General features: G+C 40.5%; 1 protein-coding gene across 2 annotated transcripts in view; it reads left to right on the top strand.

The window, feature by feature from the left end:
• Positions 1–406: 406 nt before the first annotated feature.
• LOC144027743 (calreticulin-like) overlaps positions 407–20,000 on the top strand; it is a 40,314-nt gene continuing 20,720 nt past the window's right edge. For both annotated transcript variants that reach the window (XM_077535538.1, XM_077535537.1), the window contains exons 1-4: positions 407–543; positions 10,842–10,943; positions 12,624–12,827; positions 15,153–15,247. In XM_077535538.1, the coding sequence (XP_077391664.1) occupies positions 450–543; positions 10,842–10,943; positions 12,624–12,827; positions 15,153–15,247 (495 nt within the window). In that variant the 5' untranslated portion in view covers positions 407–449. The remainder of the gene's footprint in view (positions 544–10,841; positions 10,944–12,623; positions 12,828–15,152; positions 15,248–20,000) is intronic.

The raw sequence follows: 20,000 nt of genomic DNA, 5'->3' as shown, positions 1-20,000 counted from the left end.
ACATTTGTCTGGAGCACACTTGTGAAATACACTATACACTCATTCTCGTGTATACAGTATGTGTTGAGATTGAGAATGAGTTTCTCTGAATTGCATTGAATTCAGTTCCACTTCCTGTAAAAATTAAATTATGTTTGACACCCCTGATTTACAGTATGAATATTTATAGAAGAGCCGGATCTGTTCCCAGAAAGTCCGTTGTGTAAATCCGTCGCTTCCAGCCCCACCCACTTGGGAGAGTAGTATGGAGTTGAAATAATGAGTAGGAAGCCTCTACTCGGTCGTTCTTTGCCGAACCTTTCCGAAAAGCGCACTCGTGGTCTCCTCTGATTGGCCGATCCCTTAGCCAATGAGCGCGGACTATAGGTGTCTGACTCCTGGCTAGCCTTTATCAGCACGCCTGTTGCTGCAGTTGAGCGTCTTCAGGCCGAAATCAAGCCGAACAAGTGATGCTGCTCTCGGCCACCGTCCTCGCGCTCCTTTCCTCGCTCGCCTGGAGCGTCCATGCGACCGTCTTCTTCAAGGAGCAGTTTCTCGATGGAGGTGCAGTATGGACACCCTGAATTTTAAACTTTGTCACTATTTGACCGAAAAAGAAGAAGAAAAAAAAGAATAGCTCAGCACAAAAAGTTCATTTTTTGGCAGAAAGATGTTAGAAAAATAATGTTGGGTTAAAATGTGTGTGCGTGTTTGTTTGTTTGTTTTTGCCATTTACACGTACTAAATTTCCCCCCCAAAAGGCTACACTAGACTATGGAAAATGCTCTGTTAAATAAAAAAAAAATACAAAATAAATAAATAAAGACAGTTTACCCTTAAAAGTCTAGGTTTTCACCATAACAGTGTCACATTTGCACACAAAGATGCAATTGTTGACCATAAAAGCTTACTTTGGCACAAAATGCTATACAACGTTGTAACGTTGTATACAATGTTGTATACAACCTGTTGTGCAAAAGATGAAAAAAAAAAACACTAAACAAATTAAAAAGCACAAAATGGGGGGCAACAGAAAATCATCAAACACAAAAATAAAACAAATCACAGCAGAAAATCATCAACCATAACAGCAAAGTAAAAATCACAAATACAAAAAAAAAAACTATGGATGTTCCGATCTTATTATTGTCTTTTTTTTTTTTTTCTTTCCAACGGACTACAGACTTCCGGAGTCCAAGTCACTTGATTTTGAGTATCGGCCAATACCGAGCCCCGATCAATACTTTTACATAAACTGCAATGAAAATTGAAAAAGAAACCACTTCTAAATTGTCTCAATTATCGCATTACTTACCAGTATATATTTTTAAATAAAGGTATCCTCAGATGATACATTTTTTTATGCTGTAAATCAGCAGTGGCTCAAATCCAGTAAATCATTAAAAAAAATCCTTGACTTTAGAAATTAATAAAAAAAAATAAAAATGGATCTTTTTCAGCCGATGCAATCATCTGAAAATGACGAGGTCTCATCACAACATACAAATAAACTGAAAACACACTTAAATGAGTTTGGGCGGCACAGATGGCAACTATTCTTCAAGCGGGCAATGCAGGTTGCTAGGATGTTGGATATTAGCTTAACATACAGTTCTTGTATGCTCATACATTGTCTCATAGATACATGAAATGAAATTTGACTCTTTGACCTCTGTATTTGCAGAGGCGGGCAATTTAAAAAATTTTGCCGGCCCGTCATTCGACACCACCCTTGGTGCCCGTCCGTCATCATCAGTCCGTAATTTTTTTTTAAAACCAAACCAAACTGTAATCGTCAGTCCATCCGTCATTTTTATTTTAACCACCAACCACCGTCATCACATTTTGTCTCCGCTATTTTAGGACTGAATAAATTTCACCGGTCTGTCTGTACATCATCGCTATTTTAACCACACTTCTGTTGTCGCTAAATAATAGGGATGTAATGAGAAGCGCAATATTGTGATATTGATATGTGATATTGTGAAACTGCCACAATATCATCGTCATCATGTTCACGATATTTTAATGCAACACATCTGTAAAAAAAAAGTCAGGTTGATTTCAATTTGTGCAGTTCTAGCACCCTCTGGTGGCTAGTTTTTTTAGTGCAATTTAATTTTCATTAGGGATGTTGTGGCCCTTCTAATGTTTAAAATCTACGTTAATTGTGAACGTAATATGCTTGTGAAGCAAGCCATTATGTGGAGGAACTCAATATATGTGTGCATTAACAACATAACATAATAATAGCATAATAATAATAAAACATAACTAATAATAACATAACATTGATGTAATGTACAAAAGCACAATATTGTGATTTTTTTTTAGTATGGGCTCATTCTTTTTACAATATTGTGACCTTTTTTAAATATCGCCGACGTCCGACAATATCGTGATAATTATCGTATCGTGAGCTTCATATCGTGATAATATCGTATTGTGATGTTTGGATATCGTTACATCCCTACTAAATAACAGTTAATTACAGTTCGTTACCACTTTTTATTATTATTATTATTAGTCCTTGTACTACTGCCGCTAATTGCTACATCACAGTGATTTGTTGTACAAGCACTGTAATCTACTCTGGTAAAGAAAAACGCCACGTACCTTGAAAACTAAAACAAAGATTTTCCATAGTACTACACTCAGTAATTTCAATTATCTCGTTGATTCATTTCATTTAATAAAATTTCATTTAATAATAATAATAATAATAATAATAATAATAATAATAATAATACATTAAATTTGTAATATCACTTTACATTTCAGAGAAATCTCATAGCATAACATTGTGCGCCTTGTAGATAAATCCAAGATAATACAAGTCACATGACATAATGCTGCTGTCAATATCGCGCTCTCTGACTCTCTCGTGTCTCGTCTCTCTGTATCCAAACCAGAAGTAATTGTTTACAAAACATTGTTTAAATGATTTCACCAAAATTTAACAGAAAACCACAACAACAAAGGTTTGTATGCAAATAACTACACATGCATAAAATATTACACTCATAAAAAGGTTGTAGATTTGTCTTGCCCATGGCAGGGTGAACTGTGAAGTGTCGTCATCTTTACTAAATTCGTCTAGTTCCGCCTCCATAGCCAATCACAGCGTCTCCACAGAGATCCTATTGAAAAGAGAAGCAGTCACTGTCACACATAGTCAATGCAGTCCTCTCTCAGAAACCCTTGCGAACAAACACGTGAGATACACTTTCTGTCAGTCATCAGCGAAACAGGCGTCCGTCAGTGATTGACTTAGAGGTCCACCTGTACTTGACCTGGTTAGTTGACTATTACACTGACTGATGAAAACCCACTTCTGTCAGTGCTGTCATTTTTCTTTTTTTAAGTTTCTCATCATTCGTCAGCAAAACGAGTGTCTGTCAGTGACGGAAAGTACTGACAGAATGTACTGTACATATGACCTATCACAGTGAATATACAGTACACTGTTAGTGCACCCACTGGAGTTCGGGGTATCAGTGTCTTGCTCAAGGACACTGCAGCTGTCCAAAAATGGTCTTCTGTTATGATGGGGGTGTGATGGGACCCAAAGGCGGAGAAAACAGGCAGGAAGAGGAATGACAAGAACTTTATTGACTGGCAGGAACGTGGAATGACTTGGTATGGTGTACATGACATGGCGTGGCGTGAAGACATAGCATAATGGGAAGACTTGGTGTGGCGTGGAGATTTGGCATGGTGTGGAGACTTGGTGTGGCGTGGCGTGGAGACTTGGATGTTTCCCTTTTCCAACACAGCTGATATATGATCAGCTCACCAGCAAGCTCTGCATAAGTCTGATCATGATCCTGTTGATTGGAATCAGCTTGTGTTGGAAGAAGGAAACCACCAAAACCTGCAGGACTGCTGTCCTCTAGGGCCGGAGTATGACACCTATGATTTAGTGTTCAATTCACCTGGCATGTATGCATGCTGTAACCAGAACATCTCTACGAACCCTGAACCTCTGAACTGTGAGGTGGATGTGCTAATCAGTCACCCACTGTGCCATCTATCCATCCATTTTCTTGACCGCTTATTCCTCACAAGGGTCGCGGGGGGTGCTGGCGCCTATCTCAGCTGGCTCTGGGCAGTAGGCGGGGTACACCCTGGACTGGTTTCCAGCCAATCGCAGGGCACACAGAGACGAACAACCATCCACACTCACAAGCACACCTAGGGACAATTTGGAGTGCCCAATTAACCTGCCATGCATGTCTTTGGAATGTGGGAGGAGACCGGAGTACCCGGAGAAGACCCACGCGGGCACGAGGAGAACATGCAAACTCCACCCAGGAAGGCCGGAGCCTGGACTCGAACCCGAGTCCTCAGAACTGGGAGGCGGACGTGCTAACTACTCGACCACCGTGCCGCCCCCGTGCCATCTATTGTTTGAATATATTTTTGTTAGTGGCTAATATTAGTGACAATTTATTTCACCTAGGTTCTCCACAATGACAATGTCAGCATGAGTGTATCTGTGTAGTTTGCAAAGGTAAAACTGCGATGAGAATGTTATGACTTTCCAATAAAACGCAAAGGAAAGGTTACATTAGACAAACAATTATATTATATTTGGCCTTAAAAATCTCTATATATATCCATCCATCCATTTTCTTAACCGCTTGCTCCTCACAAGGGTTACGGGGGTGCTGGAGCCTATCCCAGCTGGCTTCGGGCAGTATACTGCCATATCGCAATCAGCATTTCATTGAAAGTAATAATATCACAATATATTTTGCACTGGCAGACATCAATTTTGATTTTGATGGAACTAAAAATATGTCCAAAGGACCCAAAATAAAGTACTTAATTTCCTTCCAATTAAATTTCTTGTCTTCATACCCTCTGGGTAATATATTTAGTTTGAGTCAAATGGACTTGCGCATGCGCATTGAAAACGACAGCACATCAGTACCACCATGGCACCATTGTCGCTGGGGTCTGGGTGGCGAAGTGGTTACTGCTGCTTGCCCCTGCTGCAAGTGGCGTTGGTTCACTTCCCCCCCTGGGAGATCATGTTTCTTTGTATGAGTGAATGCACTTTTAAAACAAATAGAATTGTACTGTATCTGTAGCCATTAAAGGCTATACTATATTGTTGGGCTTTGAGTGAGTGTTTAGAATTTGGTAGTTTGACGGTCAACACTACTTTCAGAAAGCAGTCTGATATTAGCGGTGGGAGAAAAAAAATCGATATTGCAATATATTGTTGCACTCTCTGTTGCAATAAATTATCGATACACTCATGGTAGATATCGATATAATGTGTCCAGTTGTGCAGTGTTATGTTATAAATGTTTATGCACTTTCATTTGTCTCACTTTACAATGTTTACAGTTAAAAGGCTCAGAGGTAGTGAGGCACTATGCAGAACTTTCTACATTGTACAAGTTTTGGCATTAAATAAATGCATAATTAGACATTTTCCTTTTTGTGGGCATTTGTTGGCTTTTTCAGTCACATATCGTGATATATTGCTATTTTATTTATTTTTTGACAATATATCAACAATCGTGGATATCGTGTATCGTGATATTATCGATATCGTGAGCCAAATATCGTCACAATATCGAATCGTGGTTTACCCGTATCGTCCCACCCCTATTTGATATGATATTGATTAATTACAGCTTTAGATTGTGTAGGCCTGTTACCAAGTGTGTTTGTCCAGGCACATTTGCTTGTTAGACTATCTGTTTCTGTGTTGTTGTTGTTGTCTGACATCTCTTGAAAGACTGACCATATTATAAATGAAATATTATGCCTTCTCCATTATCATCTTTCTCCTCTTCTCTCTCCATCCTCACCTCATCTCTAGTTCATATGTTGCATATGGATCATGTTTTAAGATTAATAAATATAGTTTGAGTGTACTCTGTTGGCCAAGTGTCTTTGTAGCTTTGAGATGGGCAAAATATCTATCTATATAAAATGTATTTATTCTTTCTGTCAAGTAAACAAAACCGGCTCAGTGGACTAGTGGTAGAGTGTCCAACTTGTGACTGGGAAATTGTGGGTTCAATCCCTTCCTTGGTCATACCAAAAGACTTTAAAATGGAACCTGTTTGCCTTCCTGCTTGAATTGGAGGTTTAGATCACCAAATGGTCGCTGAGTACATGCTGCTGCTCACTGACTATCAGTGGCTCATTATAAAATGCGGGATGTCAAATTTAATATTTTAATTAAGTTAAAACTAAATGAATTAATTTGGTTCAGTACCTAAAATGTTAAGAAAATGTTTTGGATCAAGGCAAAAAAATTAAGGTTGGTTCAAGTGAAGAATTATTGTTTACATCAACATGAAATAATCAGGTCATGTGAAGTCACTCGATGTAGTTTGTGTGAAGTCAAATATTTTAGATGTGATATCTGGACATCATTTTTTTTTTATTATTATTATTATTTTTTAGTTTTTTTTTTAGTTTAAGCGGGTTAAAACTTGTTACAGTGTAGGCAGGGTACATCCTGAACTGGTTGCCAGCCAATCACAGGTCAAAATATATATTTGCTCACAAAATCTAATAGTTGGAAGCAAAAAGTCACATTTTAGTGATGCAACACTTAATATTGTCACAAGCATGATTATATATTTTGTAATTCAAATACTGCATTTATTTACAAAAGGCTATATTAGGCAAAGCAAGGCAAGGCAAGTTTATTTGTATAGCACATTTCATACACAAGGCAACTCAATGTGCTTTACACAAGGAAAGACAACACATAAGCATCAAGAAATAGTAGTTAACATTCAGAGGAAGAAAAATAAATGAAAATAGGTTACAAAATTTACTAAAAAGAACATACAATAACAATCTTAAAACATTAATCAACAAACTTTAAAACATTTAACATAAGGAAGTTTAAAATAATAAAAAAAAAACACTTAATTAAAGCTGTTTAAAAGTCCCTAATCAAAGGTATAAGAAAAAAGCAAAGTTTTTAACCTGGATTTAAAAGCATTTACACTCGGGGCTGACTTCACTTCTGTTGGTAGCCTATTCCATCTGTGTGCAGCATAATAGCTAAATGCTATAGTAAATGCACTAGTTGGCCCAAGTCTGTAGATCTCAGAGCCCTGCTGGGTTTGTACTCAATCAGCATTTCTTGGATAGATTCAGGACCCAAACCATTTAGTGATTAGATAGACGAGTAGCAGAACTTTAAAATCGATTCTACAGCTGACTGGGAGCCAGTGTAAATCCTTAAGTACTGGAGTAATATGTTCTGATCTCTTTGTTTTGGTCAGAACTCGAGCTGCAGCGTCCTGAATGAGCTGCAATTGTCTCATGTTCTTTTGAGAGAGTCCAGTCAGAAGACCGTTACAGTAATCTAGTCTGCTGGAGATAAAAGCATGGATAAGCTTCTCTTGGTCTGCTTGAAGCATGCAGTCCTTCAATCTGGATATGTTTTTCAGCTGGTAAAAGGCTGTTTTAGTGATGAATTTAATATGATTGCTGAAGGTCAGGTCTGAGTCTATTAGTACCCCAAGATTTCGAACTTGGTCTTTAGTTTCTAAAGACAGTGACTCAAGCTGTTTTTTAACAGTAATCCTCTTTTCTTTGTTGCCGAAAACAATGAACTCCGTTTTGTTTTCGTTCGGCTGAAGGAAATTTTGGTTCATCCAGTTGTTAATTTGCTCTAGAGAATGACACAATACGTGAATAGAACTGCTGTCATTTGGGGACATTGATAAATACAGTTGTGTGTCATCTGCATAACTATGATAGTCAACATCGGCGTTCTGAAGCATTTGACCCAAAGGTAACATATACAGACTGAACAACAGGGGTCCAAGGACTGACCCTTGAGGAACCCCACATGTCATGGCCTTTCGATCAGATTCAAAATTTCCAATAGTCACAAAGTAACTCCTTTCCTCCAAATAGGACCTGAACCATTTAAGGACTGTTCCATTTAATCCCACCCAAGTTTCCAGCCTGTCTAACAGTATATTATGATCAATCGTGTCAAATGCTGCACTGAGGTCCAACAAGACGAGCATCGATACCTTCCCTGCATCAGTGCTCAATCTTATATCGTTCAGTACTATAATCAGAGCTGTTTCTGTACTGTGATGAGGTCGGAAACCTGACTGGAATTTATCCAAAAGTCCGTTTAAGCTCAAGAAATTGCTGAGTTGATTAAAAACCACTTTTTCAACTATTTTAGTTATGAAGGGAAGGTTTGCGATTGGTCTATAATTTGCTAGCAGGGAGACATCCAGTGTTCTCTTTTTTTAGAATGGGCTTGACGGCGGCTACTTTCAGAGATTTAGGAAGCTCACCTGATTGAAGTGAGCAATTAATTATTTGTTGTAAATCGATCTGAACAGATTTCACAATGGTTTTGAAAAAGCCAGATGGTATTGAGTCAAGACAGCTCGTGGAAGGTTTCAATTGCTGAACCAAGTCTACTACAGTATTTTGATCCACTGAGTCAAATTCTGTCATGGTAATTAAATTATTCCTAGGTGATTTTAAGTGCTGCATCATTTTGTTATTTTGCTGGTTTGTAACAATGTTTGACCTGATGGCTTGTACTTTTTCACTAAAGTAGCAGGCAAATTCATTGCATTTATCTGTTGAGAGGAGTTCTGGCGCTGTTTGATTTGGGGGATTTGTGAGTTTGTCAACCACGGCAAATAGAGTGCATGTATTGTTGAGGTTCCTATTAATAATTTCAGAAAGGTGTTGTTGTCTAGCTATTACTAACTCTTGGTTAAAATGACAAAGACATTGTCTGTACAGGTCAAAATGAACTTGGAGTTTAGTTTTTCTCCACTTTCGCTCTGCTTTTCTGCATTTAGATTTCAAAGTCATTATGCTGGTAGCACACCTCCAAGGTGTTTTAGTTCGGGATGAAATGGTTTTAGTTTTAATAGGAGCAACAGCATCCAAAACATTCGAGATTTTTGAGGTAAATTCATCCAGAAGTTCATCAACGGTCTCTGCATTTACAGTTGGTGATGCAGCCATTAATTCCATAAACATGTTGCTTGTATTCTCATTTACAGAAAATTTTGTGTTAGAGAAAACAAATCGGCTCTACTAGTTAACAGAATGTTAATGAAGTTGAATGTGCCCTTGATTTTGGAGCATTATGTATCCTTTGAGATCACATTTCTGTGGCGCTAAACTATAACCTGATGTGGGCAAAACGATTGTGGACAGTTTGCTTCAATTCAAGTGAATTGAGTGTAGAAGTGTGCTGCAGCGCATTCCTTAAGCGCCGTCTTACTGGTTTGACTTGCACTGGTGCGACCAGACTTACTGCTGTCACATGACCTCACCAGCCAGTTTGGCAGCGAGACTGGCAGTCATCCTCCAAGCCTCCCACAAAATGTCAACTGAAATTAAGCACCACTTAGCTAACACAAAAACTACTAGCAACTGCTGGAGGATTGCGGACACGCACACTCACCTGTGAAGTCCCTGTAAAGTAAAAGTTAACTACCGTACCAAATTTGTAGGAATTTAACACAGTGGCTAAGTATATAAAATGGAGCTGTTCACTTGCTGCACTTAAACCACACCCGCTCAACTGTCGGGTGTCAAAAGTACCACTGCCACAATGTGCGTGTACTCAGGGCTGACAATGAGGCACTTTTGAAGCAGCCACACCAACACAAAGCCCCGATCAACACGCTAACTGTATAATCTGATTGAGAGAAAAAATTATAATTTCTCTTCCACCTATCTATGTGCATTGCACTCACACCGGACAACAAGGCGCTCTAAAGCCACAAGTCCCTGTCCACAAGATGACGTCACGTCACTTTGTTTTTACCTTGCTTTCACCTTTATTCAGTTGTCATGAGACAAGGCAGAGGCCTTGTCTCATGACAACTGAATAAACTGAAAAAAGGCAATGCCTGTAAAATTTGAATTTAATTAACATGTATTAATAAAAAAGAAAAAAAAAAACTAATTTATCAACTTCCATGAAAAACGGATTTGTCAACTATTAACTCATTCACTCCCAGCCAATTCTAACTGAAACAACCTCCTTTACTGGATTGTGATTGCTTTTGCAAGGCCGACATAATACAAAGAAAGATTAGCATCTCTTCTTTGTTTCCATTTTGCAGCTATTCGCATTAGAATATAACTAAGTTTTTAATCACAAATCCGTTTAAAAAAGTGGGGAAAAGAGTTTTTGCAACATGGCCCTGGTTGAGCTCTTATACTCTACTGCCGCCTGCTGGCCATTTTTGTAAAAACTACCATTGCTTCAAGTGTTTTCTTCAGTTTAGGGGCTTGTTTCCGTTTTGCAGCTATTAGCATTAGAATATAGCTAAGTTTTTATCACAAATCTGTTTAAAAAAGTGAGAAAAAGAGTTTTGGCAACATGGCCCTGGTTGATCTCTTATACTCTACTGCCACCTACTGGACGTTTTTGTAAAAACTACCATTGCTTCAAGTGTTTTCTTCAATTTAGGGGCTTGTTTCCGTTTTGCAGCTATTAGTATTAGAATATAGCTAAGTTTTTATCATAAATCTGTTTAAAAAAGTGGGAAAAAGAGTTTTGGCAACATGGCCCTGGTTGATCTCTTATACTCTACTGCCACCTGCTGGCCATTTTTTTGTAAAAACTACCATCGCTTTAAGCGTTTTCTTCAGTTTAGGGGCTGCATCAAATCTTTCTGAATTCTCTAGCATTAAAATAAATAAATAAATAATAATAAAAAAAAAAAGTATAAATACGTCTTTGGGATCAAACGAGTTAAGAAATCCAAACTTGAAAGTGTTAGATATCCTGAATTTGAACTTGAATGATTGTAATAAAAGGTAAGCCAAACATTAGTTGCTGATTGGTGCATTTGTTTTGCGGTGCATGTCAGATGGTTGGAGGAGCAGGTGGGTGGAGTCCAAGCACAGGGACGATTACGGCCAATGGGAACTGAGTGCAGGGAAGTTCTACGGCGACGGCGAGCTCGATAAAGGTGAGTCATCACTAGCAGAACATCTTTACCAGCTAAAAATGCACGAAGCGCCACTGCTGTTCGACGTTCAACAAGGAAACGGTGAGTAATTCTGCAAGAACAGAATTAATTGCGGCATCCATTCGTCTATGTTAGGTTCGTTTGTTTGCCCCAGCGTCAGCTCTGGCCTCCTGGTTACGTCAGCTGCATATCACGCCCCAAACATAATGTCGCTCTGTGATTGGTCCACTGAAAATCAACGGGCTCGGTAAAAGATGTCTTCTCCGGAGTTTGTGAACTCACAAAATCCTGCGAGAATTCAGCTTGCAGAGCAAGGTTACAATCTGAATAATGTGTCCAATGTAAAGTGTCTTTGAATGTCCAGAAAAGCGCTATATAAATATAATGTATTATCATTATTATTATTATTATTATTATTATTATTATAATTAGACTTAGCATTAGACTTGACTTTATTGATTCCTTTGGGATGGCTCCCTCTAGGAAATTTAAATTTCCAGCAGCAATAAGAACAGATAGTAAAATAAAAAATAATCCAATCAATCAATAAATAAGGTTATTATCCCAGAGATTGAATTAATAATAATAATACTAAAAATAAAATAAAAAAAGAAAATTCAATCAATCAATAAATAAGGTTATTACACCAGAGATTGAAATAATAATAATAATAATAACAATAATAATAATAATAATAATAATAATAATAAATAAAATAAAAATTCAATCAATCAATAAATAAGGTTATTACACCGGAGATTGAATGAAATAAATCTAATTAAATACAGTAATATTATTACATGGTTGACCCACAGTAATCGCAAAAAAAAAGACCGCAAATCCAAAAATAATTGATGCTCAACATAATTGCTACAAAAAAAAATGTTAATGGCACAGTTGTGCGTGTTAATTATACATAAATGAAAAACATTTTTTCATTACAACTTTTTCTCTGAATAAGAATTTTTGGGAAAATTCAGATTTTTGTCAGAATTTTTATTTCTCAGATAAATGAATAATTTGCTCAGAAAAATGACAACTGTTTGTTATTGTAGCAGTACTGCCTTTGTTCTTGTAAACGTGATACTTTTTCTTCCTCATAAAACTGCATTTTTTCCCTCTTATGATACTGACAACTTTCTCTGAATTTTTTATTATCTGAAAAAAATTATGACTTTTTCGCTAAAAGGAATTGTGACTTTCCTTCTTTGAATTGCAACATTTTCATAGAAAGAATTGAATTATTACATGAGCATTAGGCTAATGGGCCATTCTTCAAAACGCTCATTCAATCCCAAGGACATATTTTTATATCTTTTAAGAATCCCCCATTCAATTCCATGCACATATTGCCTATTAATACATAGTTTTTCCTCCCTCACATGGTTGGCTAAAGTAAGGTCTGAAAATGGCTAGCATTGAATGAGTTTAAGGTGGTCTTTCTTGGTACAATGTTGGGGTCGGGGGGGAGCGTAGGACCTCATAGAAGCATTGGTTTAAGATATATGATTGTTTTGAATCCACATGGTCTAATTTGTCTTCATTTTGCATGTAGTTTGTCTCAAAGTGTTGTTGTTTTTTTTGTTTGTTTTTTTTTGTTTGTTTTTTAGCACTACATGGCACGTCGGCTGGATGTTTGCCGTCTTATGTGTCGTCCCTTGGTTGTCAACTTTGTTGTAGGCGCACAGACGAGTGAGGATGCACACTTCTACGCACTGTCGGCGCGCTTTGAGCCATTCAGCAACGAGGGCAAAGTCCTGGTGGTCCAGTTTAGCGTCAAGCACCAGCAGGAGATCGACTGCGGAGGAGGATACGTCAAACTCTTTGACGCCCGACTCGACCAGAACCTCATGGACGCCCAATCACCCTTCTACATTATGTTTGGTCAGAAAACGATGCTTGACCCTCTTTTCAACCTCGCACCCATGGCTTCTAACCCTATTTTGAAACCCTGACACGGGCTAAGAGAACATAGTTTGAAATATCATATTTAGCTTGAAACTAGGGCTGGGAATCGATTCAGATTTCCAAAATTGATTCGATTCGATTCAGAAGGGCCCGATTCGATTCGTTATTTGAAGGAAAAACACTCCCGAAGTCGATGCTAACTTCCCATTAGTATTTGCTAACTTCCTGTTAGCGCTAACATAGCGATGTTTTTAAACGGAAGCGTGTTTTGTATTTAAATATACAGTGGATGTCATTCGTAACGTTGTGTATTTAGTTTTACAGTTAACTCCAACTGCGGTGTCATTAAAGAGCTTAAAGGATGCTACGGGACAACAGAATAACCAGAATAACATACGCTACACACTTGCTAGTTGCTAATGCTACGCAAGCAAAATGGTGCATTCAGGGTACTTTCACAGCGTCAGAAACTTCAGCTTTCTTCGGCTATTGCTTTAAGGGGAAAATAATTGGCCATTTAGCTCAATTGGCCAATTGTTTTGACCAGTGTTTTTTAAAGGCACTGTCTGCCAGTTTCGCTCTGGAAAAGGCACTTTTTAAATACAGGATTTAAACAATCAAACTACTTCTCAACTTACATATCAGGGCTTGTCTTAATTTCTTGTGGTGAGTTCGTCCTAAACCCGCACCCCCCCAGCCTGTATTTTGCCATTTTGTGTTTGTTTTGTAAACAGCGGGACGTTTCTGTGGAGAGACAGTGTTTACACCCCTCCAGCCAATTGCAGAGCAGGGGGGTGGTGTGTCGCAAACTGGGCGGCCGAACATGTCGGTTTTGTGACGTCACTCCCGCGGCAATTTGAAAGCACGCACGGATTTTTTTTTTTTTTTCACTCACTCACTCACAGAAGTTTACATGTGTATTCACACAGTGAGTTAAAAAAAAAGTTAAAAAAAAAATTAAAAAATCTGTGCGTGCTTTCAAATTGCCGCGGGAGTGACGTCACACAGCCGACACGTTCGCCCGGCCCCGTTTGCGACACACCACCCCCTTGCTCTGCGATTGGCTGGAGGGGTGTAAACACTGTCTTCCCACAGAAACGTCCCGCTGTTTACAAAACAAACACCAAATGGCAAAATACAGGCTTGGGGGTGCGGGTTTAGGATGAACTCACCAACAGAAATGAAGACAAGCCCTGATATGTAAGTTGAGAAGTAGTTTGATTGTTTAAATCCTGTATTTAAAAAGTGCCTTTTCCAGAGTGAAACTGGCAGACAGTGCCTTTAAGGCCAATAATCGGCCGATTAATCGGTCAAACCCTATTTTAACTGACTAACTGTATTAAAAGTATCGATTCATGGTTTTATGAATTGATATTGGGCTATAAAAAGGAATATCGAGTCGATATCGATAGATTGATATTTTAGACCCAGCCCTACTTGAAACCCTAATTTAAAACCTTGTTCCTGGATTGATACCCTACTGTGAAAATGTACCCCTTGCCTGTAACCTTACTTTTGCTTGAAACCCTACTTCACAGCCCTGTAACTCTTGTAACCCTACTTTGAAACCCTAACCCTGGCTTTAAATCCTACTTTGAAAACTTAACACTGGCTTGACTTTGAAAACCTATCTTGAAACCGTAACCCTTTCTTGAAAACCTACATGTAAACTGAAATCCTTGTTTGAAACCCTAATTTGAAGCCCAAACCCTTCTTTGAAATCCTAACCTTCTTCAATTCAGTCTTAAAACCCTGAATGTGGTTAACATTGAGCCCAGCTTGAATCCCTACTTTGAAAATGGAACTCTGTCTTGTTACTTTAATTTTGTTTCAGACTTGAATTCAGACTTGAAACCCTCTTTTGAAATACTAACATCTGTAAAAAAAAAAAAAAAAAAAAAAAAAATGAAACGCCTAAAGCCTGTCTTGAAACCTTCATCTGAAACCCCAATCTAGGCTTGTAACCCTACTTTAGGGTGTGTTGAAACCTTACTTTGAAACCCTAACCATAGCTAAAACAACAAACCTAATTAGTGAAACTCTAACCTGGGCTAGAAACCCTAACCCTTTCTTGAAATACTTCATTTAAGATGCAATCCTTACTCAAAACCCCTCATTTCAAAACCATACCCTCGTCTTAAACCTTGATGTTAGATTTAAAAAGACAAAAAAATAAAAATAAAAATCAAACGCTAGTTTGTTTGAGAACCTAACCTTGTCTTTAAATCATAATTTGAAGCCCTATCTTATGGTATATTGAAAGCTCGTACATGGTTTGTTGTGGTGTTTGTTTGGTGGCAGGTCCCGACATCTGTGGCTCAGCCAAAAAGAAAGTTCACGTCATCCTCAACTACAAGGGACAAAGACATCTCATCAAAAAAAACATTATGTGCAAGGTCAGCAAATGTTTGCGCTGTAGTCTTTTAGGTTCAGAAAATTGCAACTTATTTTCTCCCCACAAAAAAAAAATTGTTTTTCTTCTAGAAAGAACAAAATATATGACTTTCTCCGGATTTTGTTTTTTAAACTACTACATTTTTCTTTTTCAAAGATTGCAACTTTTCTGGGGGGAAATTTTCTTTGAAAAAGTAAGACTTCAAGGAAATTGTCTGAGGGAGGGATATATATATATATATATATATATATATATATATATATATATATATTAGGGGTGTTAAAAAAAAATCGATTCGGCGATATATCGCGATACTACATCGCGCGATTCTCGAATCGATTCAATAATCGGCAGAATCGATTTTTTTTTATTTTTTTTTTTTTTTTATTTTTTTTTTTTTTTAGGATTCACACCTTGAGCATGGAAGAATGTTATATGAACGGCACATTAAGCCTTAATATTTTTATTTTAATGCTGTTCAAATGTGAAACAGATTGCAAACTGTTTGTGTACAGTGGCTCACGGTTATAAGCCTCAAGTTTTAGATAAATATATTCATACAAATCTTACAGTGTACATGTACAAATTTACTGATAGTATTTTCTAAATTTGAATGGAAAAAAATCGCAACAATCGACTTATAAATTCGTATCGGGATTAATCGGTATCGAATCGTGACCATTCGTATCGGGATTAATCGGTATCGAATCGAATCGTGACCTGTGAATCGTGATACGAATCGAATCGTCAGGTACTAGGCAATTCACACCCCTAATATATATATATATATATATATATATATATATATATATATATATATATATATATATATATATATATATATATATATATTAGTGCTGTCAAACGATTAAAATTTTTCATTTTGATTAATCACAATTAATCAGCTAAATTACGTGCGCAATATAAAAAACTAAATACCGTAATATTTTGACATTGACGCATTTTATTATCTGAATGTCATTTGCAAACATTGATTAAATGCATGTACGCAATTGCATGCATGCGTGTATTGCTCAAAACGTAACAGCATCATATCAATTGGGTGCAATTCAGCAATTATATTGCAAAGAACATACTGAATACTGACAAAAACTTGATAACACATCATATCAACTGGGTGCAATTCAGCAATTATTAATTAATTAAACACAAATTACTTTTGTTTTATCTAAAGTCCCGTTGGGGTGTTTTTTAAAGCGAAATTTACCACCGAGCACACCAACTGGAGTCACCCCGCTCATCTTGGAACAACAGGCGTAGGAAATGCCGTGCATTGACCTCATCACTGACCTGCGCAGCCTTCAATGTAACCATCCGCGGTTACATTCAAGGCTCAAGTGCGGTCCAAAAAAATTGTGCGATTAATATGCGTTAATACGTGATTAATGCAATAATTTTCTGTGATTAATTAATCTATTAACGCTTTAACTTTGACAGCCCTAATATATATATATATATATATATATATATATATATATATATATATATATATATATATATATATATATATATATATATTTATATATATATATATACACATACATACAGTAAAACCTCCGCTGACAAACGCTTAAGCTCACGAACTTTTTGCCTCAAGAACATTAAATTCGCGAGCATATCGTCTCTGCTGACTAACTAGTTTTCGGCGGATGAACCAAACCACGCGGTCGAACAGCGCCACGGTGGCGGCCACGAGAAGCTGACGCACGCTCACGGCGTCCCAGTTCGTCACCCCCTTTCTTTGAGTGCGGACGTGGTTTGTGTTTGATAGACATTTTGGACCATATTGAGGGTACTTTTGCTATTATGGGACCGAAAAAGACCCCACCACAGGCTAGTGTTCAGCCTAATGCTGGGTTCTCACCAAAAGCGAGGGACGGCGATTCGGCGGCGCGTTTGCATTGTAGTCAATGGAGTTCGCGCCACTAAAAAAAGCGAAAGTGCTATCACGTACCTCAAAAAAGCAGAAAATAGTGCCACGGCTGTTTCGTCCCAGGAAAGAAGTGAAAGTAGTTGGCGGTGCTCACTTTTTGTTGACTCGCTAAAGTGCTCCACTTCCTTGTTCACAAAGGGACACGCCTCCTCCTCTCCGGGAGCACGAAAGCGCGAATGAGCAGCAACCGTTCCATAAACACTCTACGCGGTGAAACGCTCGCAAATGAAGTAAGTCTACCACTGCTACCATCCTTAAGGTTTAGATCCCGAGGCGTTCCCAGGCCAACCGAGAGACATAGTCTCTCCAGCGTGTCCTGGGTCGTCCCCGGGGTCTCCCACCAGTGGGACATGCCCGGAACACCTCCCCAGGGAGGCGTCCAGGAGGCATCCGAACCAGATGCCCGAGCCACCTCAGCTGGCTCCTCTCAACGCGGAGGAGCAGCGGCTCGACTCTGAGTCCCTCCCGGATGACCGAGCTTCTCACCCTATCTCTAAGGGAGAGCCCGGACACCCTGCGGAGGAAACTCATTTCGGCCGCTTGTATCCGGGATCTTGTTTTTTCGGTCACGACCCACAGCTCGTGACCATAGGTGAGGGTTGGAACGTAGATCGACCGGTAAATCGAGAGCTTTGCCTTTTGGCTCAGCTCTTTCTTCACCACGACGGACCGATACAGAGTCCGCATCACTGCAGACGCTGCACCGATCCGCCTGTCGATCTCCCGCTCCATCCTACCCTCACTCGTGAACAAGACCCCAAGATACTTGAACTCCTCCACTTGGGGCAGGATCTCATCCCCGACCTGAAGACGACACTCCACCCTTTTCCGACTGAGGACCATGGTCTCGGATTTGGAGGTGCTGATCCTCATCCCAGCCGCTTCACACTCGGCTGCGAACCGCTCCAGTGAGAGCTGAAGGCCCCGGCCTGATGAAGCCAACAGCACCACATCATCTGCAAAGAGCAGAGATGCAATGTTGAGGCCACCAAACCGGAACCCCTCCACGCCTCGGCTGCGCCTAGAAATTCTGTCCATAAAAGTTATGAACAGAATAGGTGACAAAGGGCAACCTTGGCGGAGTCCAACCCTCACCGGAAACGAATCCGACTTACTGCCGGCAATGCGGACCAAACTCTGGCAACGGTCGTACAGGGACCGAACAGCCCGTATCAAGGGGCCCGGCACCCCGTACTCCCGAAGCACCCCCCACAGAACTTCCCGAGGGACACGGTCGAACGCCTTCTCCAAATCCACAAAACACATGTGGACTGGTTGAGCGAACTCCCACGCACCCTCGAGGATCCTGCGGAGGGTGTAGAGCTGGTCCACTGTTCCACGGCCAGGACGAAAACCACACTGCTCCTCCTGAATCCGAGATTCGACCTCCCGACGGACCCTCCTCTCCAGCACCCCTGAATAGACCTTACCAGGAAGGCTGAGGAGTGTGATCCCCCTGTAGTTGGAACACACCCTCCGGTCCCCCTTCTTAAAAAGGGGGACCACCACCCCGGTCTGCCAATCCAGAGGCACTGTCCCCGATGTCCACGCGATGTTGTAGAGGCGTGTCAACCACGACAGCCCCACAACATCCAGAGTCTTTAGGAACTCCGGGCGGATCTCATCCACCCCCGGGGCCCTGCCACCGAGGAGCTTTCCAACCACCTCAGTGACTTCGACCCCAGAGATAGGAGAGCCCACCCCAGAGTCCCCAGACTCTGCTTCCTCAAGAGGAGACGTGTTGGTGGAATTGAGGAGGTCTTCGAAGTATTCCCCCCACCGCTTCACGACGTCCCGAGTCGAGGTCAGCAGCACCCCATTGCCACTATACACAGTGTTAACGGTGCACTGCTTTCCCCTCCTGAGACGCCGGATGGTGGACCAGAATTTCCTCGAAGCCATCCGGAAGTCGTTTTCCATGGCCTCACCGAATTCCTCCCATGTCCGAGTTTTTGCCTCAGCAACCGCCGAAGCCGCGTTCCGCTTGGCCATCCGGTACCCGTCAGCTGCCTCCGGAGTCCGACAGGCCAAAAAGGCCCAATAGGACTCCTTCTTCAGCTTGACGGCATCTCTTACCGCTGGTGTCCACCAGCGGGTTCGAGGATTGCCGCCACGACAGGCACCGACCACCTTACGGCCACAGCTCCGATCGGCCGCCTCAACAATGGAGGCGCGGAACATGGCCCATTCGGACTCAATGTCCCCCGCCTCCCCCGAAACAAGGGAGAAGCCCTGCCGGAGGTGGGCATTGAAACTCTTTCTGACAGGGGATTCCGCCAGACGTTCCCAGCAAACCCTCACAATACGTTTGGGTCTGCCAGGTCGGACTGGCATCTTCCCCCACCATCGGAGCCAACACACCACCAGGTGGTGATCAGTTGACAGCTCCGCCCCTCTCTTCACCCGAGTGTCCAAAACATGCGGCCGCAAATCCGATGACACGACTACAAAGTCGATCATCGAACTGCGGCCTAGGGTGTCCTGGTGCCAAGTGCACATATGGACACCCTTATGCTTGAACATGGTGTTCGTTATGGACAAACCGTGACGAGCACAGAAGTCCAATAACAGAACACCGCTCGGGTTCCGATCAGGGGGGCCGTTCCTCCCAATCACGCCCCCCCAGGTCTCACTGTCATTCCCCACGTGAGCGTTGAAGTCCCCCAGCAGGACGAGGGAGTCCCCAGAGGGAGCGCTCTCCAGCACACCCTCCAAGGACTCCAAAAAGGGTGGGTACTCTGAGCTGCTGTTTGGTGCATATGCACAAACAACAGTCAGGACCCGTCCCCCCACCCGAAGG

This window comes from Festucalex cinctus, chromosome 10 (assembly GCF_051991245.1).
Source record: "Festucalex cinctus isolate MCC-2025b chromosome 10, RoL_Fcin_1.0, whole genome shotgun sequence".
Taxonomy (NCBI): domain Eukaryota; kingdom Metazoa; phylum Chordata; class Actinopteri; order Syngnathiformes; family Syngnathidae; genus Festucalex; species Festucalex cinctus.
The sequence above is the reverse complement of the archived record's forward strand: the minus strand, read 5'-3'. Positions and strand labels throughout refer to the sequence as shown.